Consider the following 3817-nt stretch of genomic DNA (forward strand, 5'->3'; position numbering starts at 1 on the left):
CTCGCTGTTCTCGTTGATCCCGCGCTCCAACCCCTGCTCATTCCAGATAATAAATACAGTAATTGGCAATTAATAAGCATTCCACGCCGGGTTGAAGGATGAATCGCTGCGGAGCCAATCGTTTCGAAGTAGAGTAATATCTTTATTAAATATATACGTACACACACCCATCCCGGAGGAATCCGGGTGGATTTGGGAAGGCGCAGCGACCAACCCTACGTGAAAAAAAAAAAAAAAAAAAGAAAAAAAAAAGAAAACCCGCGGAAACAAAGCGGAGGCACCTCGAAAATGCAGCGAGATTTGTAATTTTTTTTTCTTAAGGGGGAAAAAAAAAAAAAAAAAAAAAGAGAACCCTCATTTCCACCCCGGCTGCTTCTATTGTGTGCGGGGCGGTGGATCCGCGGGTGCTGCGCGGGTTGATGAGGTTTTGAGGCGGGGGTGCGCGTGTGAAATGTTGGGGTTTTCGTGACATCACAGCCCCGCGGGGCCCAATCGGCTGGAGGAAAGGGGGGGGGCTGGGGGGGGGGGGCTCGCTGGGGTGTTCCCTAGAATATACCGAGTGCGGAGAAGGTGGGAGCCGCACGGAGCCCCTAGACCCCCCCCTCCTCCTCCCCAGACCCCCCCTTCTCCCCCATTTTTCTGCCCCCCCCCCCTTATCGGTAGCTTTGTTTGCTTAAGCATCTCAGTGGCTTCGCACAGAAAAGGGGGGGGGCTGCTCTTGTTGATCCCCCCCCTCTCTCTCTCTCCCCAAGAGATTATTTTGGAGGTGGAAGGTGGGGTGGGAGGGAGCCTGGAGGATGCAAAATGTTTGACTTCTTGATTTTTCTTTCTCCTTTTTTTTTTTTTTGGCTGGGGAGGGGGAAGACGAGGAGGCAAGTCCCGGTGCAGGCGGAGGAACTGGGTGTTTGGAAGATGTTGCAAACCATTGACTGGAGCGTTTGAAAGGGAGATCGGCTGCTTTGGCTTTGCTTTTTTAATTTTTTTTAATTTTTTTTTCCCTTTTTTTTTTTTTTTTTTTCTCCTTTTCCCCCCTTCCCCCACCTCTCCGGAGGGGCAGGAGGGATGTGTGTGTGTGATCAGGGAGTGGAAACAAATATGTCCTGATTTTCAAAGCCCCCTTTGAAAGAGACCAAGTAAATGCTCCTTGCAAAATGTTCCTGACCTGCGAAGGGACCTTCGGGATTGTTCCAGCCACCATGGATTATAACGGGGGAGCCGGCCCGGGGGATTTTCACGCCGGCTACCAAGAAATCGAAGGGATAAACTTGGGATACTTACAGATCAACGGCACCCAGATGTTCGCTCTGGCCCAGGTCCTCAGCGACCTGTTTAAGGATATCCCCAGGGCCACCATCAGCAAGAAGATGGAAACCTTAAAGATCAAGAGCCGACGCTGCGACCTCCAGGAGCTCCGCACCCTCAAAGCCATCAACTCGGTGCCCACCCGCGCCGTGAAATGCTCCCTCATCTCCAAGGCGGACCTGGAGGCTCTTTGCACCTCCTGCAAGAGCCTCGGCCCCCGCCGGAGGAAGAGGAAGAGGAAAAGCAAGAGGAGGGAGCAGCAGCAGCTGCTGCTGCCGGACCCGGGGGGGCTCTTCTCCCGGCCCCCTCCCTGCCGAGCCGGCGGCTGCTGCGCCCCCGCGGCCCCCAAACCGCGCTCGGCCCCGGCCGCTCGGCTGCCGCAGCCCTTCCCGGGGGGCTTCCCCGCTTTCCCGGAGCCCCCCCGGGGGAGGAAAGCTTGCGGGCTGGATGCTCGAGGGGAGTTGTTCGCCGGGGTCCTCGCCGGGTACCCCCGCGACCTGGCGCTCCTGCATCCCGCGGCCGCGCATCCCGCCGCGCATCCCGCCGCGCTCGCCCAGCCCGGCAGGCGCAAGCGGGGTCCCTGCTGCGCCAAGAGCTTCTTCCCCGTGGAGAAGGGCCCCGGCCCCCCCAGGAAAAGCCGGTCCTCCGGTTTCCCCGGGTCCAAGCGGCAGGGCACCTCCGCCGGCTACTCCAGCGACTCGGATTCCAGCTTGGACTTCGGCGGGTCCAGCCCTGCCAGCTCCAGCGACTCCTCGGAGGAGGAGGAGGAGGAGGAAGAGGAGGAGGAAGAGGAGGAGGAGGAAGGGGACAGCTCGTGCAGCAGCGAGGAAGGCAGCTCCTCGGAGTCGGAGAGCAGCTCGCTGTGCAGCGGGGACTCGGTGCAGAGCACCCGGTACAGGCAGGCGGCTCTGCCCCGCTTCCAGCCCCCCCGGGACCCCCAGGGCGAGGACCCCCCACCCCCGAGCGGGACCAAAGCCCTGCGCCCCGACCCCGACCTCCTCTTCCTCTCGCAGCAGCTCTGGGCCAGGACTTTGCGAGCATCAACTTTGGAAAGTTTGAGCTCGGCTCCATCCTCCGGCTCGGGGGCTCGGGAGCTGCTCCTGTACGCCAAGCAGGAGGCCTCCCCTTCCCTTTCCCCTTCCTCCTCCTCCTCCTCCTCCTCCTGCTCGCCCCCTCCCTCCCCGAGCAGCACCCCCGGGGGGGACCCTCAACCAAAGGAGGGGGGCTCGGGGGACGCCGAGCCCTGCGCCCAAGGGGAGGATTTGCACAAAGATGCTTCGAACAATAGAGCCTCGTCAGGCCCCGGGGAGCGAGCCGAGAGGCAAAACGGAGCTTTAACCGGCCCGGCGCCTCCCCAAGAGCCGGTCCCGGCGCAGGAGCCGGCGGGGAGCCCCAGCCCGGCTCCCCCCGGGGATGAGGAGGAGGAGGAGGAGGGCGAGCCCCGCAGGGAGCACTTCGACCGGCTGATCCGGCAATCCAAGCTGTGGTGTTATGCCAAAGGCTTCAACCTGGATGGGAAAAGCTTGCGGCACGGGGGGGGGAGGACGGAGCCCTGGAAAGCTCCCCAGCTCCAATCCGCCGGCTCCAAAAGAGCAGGGAGCCCCGGCACCTTGTCAACCAAAGCTTTGAAGGGCAACGGCTCGGAAAGGAATGCCAAGCGCAGACGCCTCGCCAGAGGCGCTGAGGCTGAAAGGCAGCGCAGCTCCTCTAAAGCGAGGCCACAAAAGGCTCGGAGGAGGAATTCCAAAAAGGGAAACGCTCCTTGCAAACGCCTCGGCAGCTCCGGGCCAACCCCGCCTCGGAATTCCTTCAGCCTCATGGGCAACTTCCCCTGCATCCCCTCCCTGGTCGTGGGGGAGGATGGGGACCTGCGTCCTGCCTCCTCCCTCGGGGTCAAGAACTCGTGGGCTCTCTCCAAAACTCACCCTCTGTGGAGCTGGCACCTGGGGGGCAACGCCATCCCCGTGCCCCCCAGCCTCAAATTCCGCGGTTATAGCTTGGAAGAGCCCTAAGGACCAGCGGACAGCCCGCAGGAGAGGTTTACGCGCAACAGATGAGAGCTGCAGGGGGGGCTGGGGGGGTGTTTTTTTTGGGGGGGCGCTGGGGTACCCCGGGGGTCGCAGGGGGGTGCGGATCCCTCAGTCCCACCGAGCCCTGGAGGTTCCCGGTTGGGGAGGTGGGGGGGATGCTCGGAGTGCGGGGTTTGGGGGTGCAGGAGCGGTTTTTAAATTTTTTTTTAAATTTTTTTTTGGTTTTTGGGGTTTTTTTGGGGATTGTGAGTGACTGTGTGCGCGGCTTCGGCTGGGGGGAGGTCGGAGGCGGGGGTGGATTTTGAATCCTTTTATGCGCCGGGGGCCGGTGTTGGTTTCGCGAGGAGTTTAAGAGACGAAATTAAAACGTTCGGGGAGGTTGATGGGCGCCTCCCCCTCCCTAAACACCCCCCAACCCCTGCTGGAAAATTCCCAGGAATGGGATTTGGGATGAACCAGGCAGGGAAGGAGCTTTCACACCGTCA

General features: G+C 61.0%; 1 protein-coding gene across 1 annotated transcript; it reads left to right on the top strand.

The window, feature by feature from the left end:
* The first annotated feature begins 1031 nt into the window (after window positions 1-1031).
* EPOP (elongin BC and polycomb repressive complex 2 associated protein) lies at window positions 1032-3359 on the top strand. The gene has a single exon (XM_069876930.1). It carries the CDS (start codon window positions 1152-1154, stop codon window positions 3312-3314), a length of 2163 nt encoding a protein of 720 aa, XP_069733031.1. The 5' UTR covers window positions 1032-1151; the 3' UTR covers window positions 3315-3359.
* Window positions 3360-3817: the final 458 nt, after the last annotated feature.

This window comes from Phaenicophaeus curvirostris, chromosome 26 (genome assembly GCF_032191515.1).
Source record: "Phaenicophaeus curvirostris isolate KB17595 chromosome 26, BPBGC_Pcur_1.0, whole genome shotgun sequence".
Lineage (NCBI taxonomy): Eukaryota > Metazoa > Chordata > Aves > Cuculiformes > Cuculidae > Phaenicophaeus > Phaenicophaeus curvirostris.

Bases quoted from the DNA above. Each gene is read 5' to 3' on its own strand.
- EPOP (XM_069876930.1), top strand. From the start codon at position 1,152: ATGTTCCTGACCTGCGAAGGGACCTTCGGGATTGTTCCAGCCACCATG.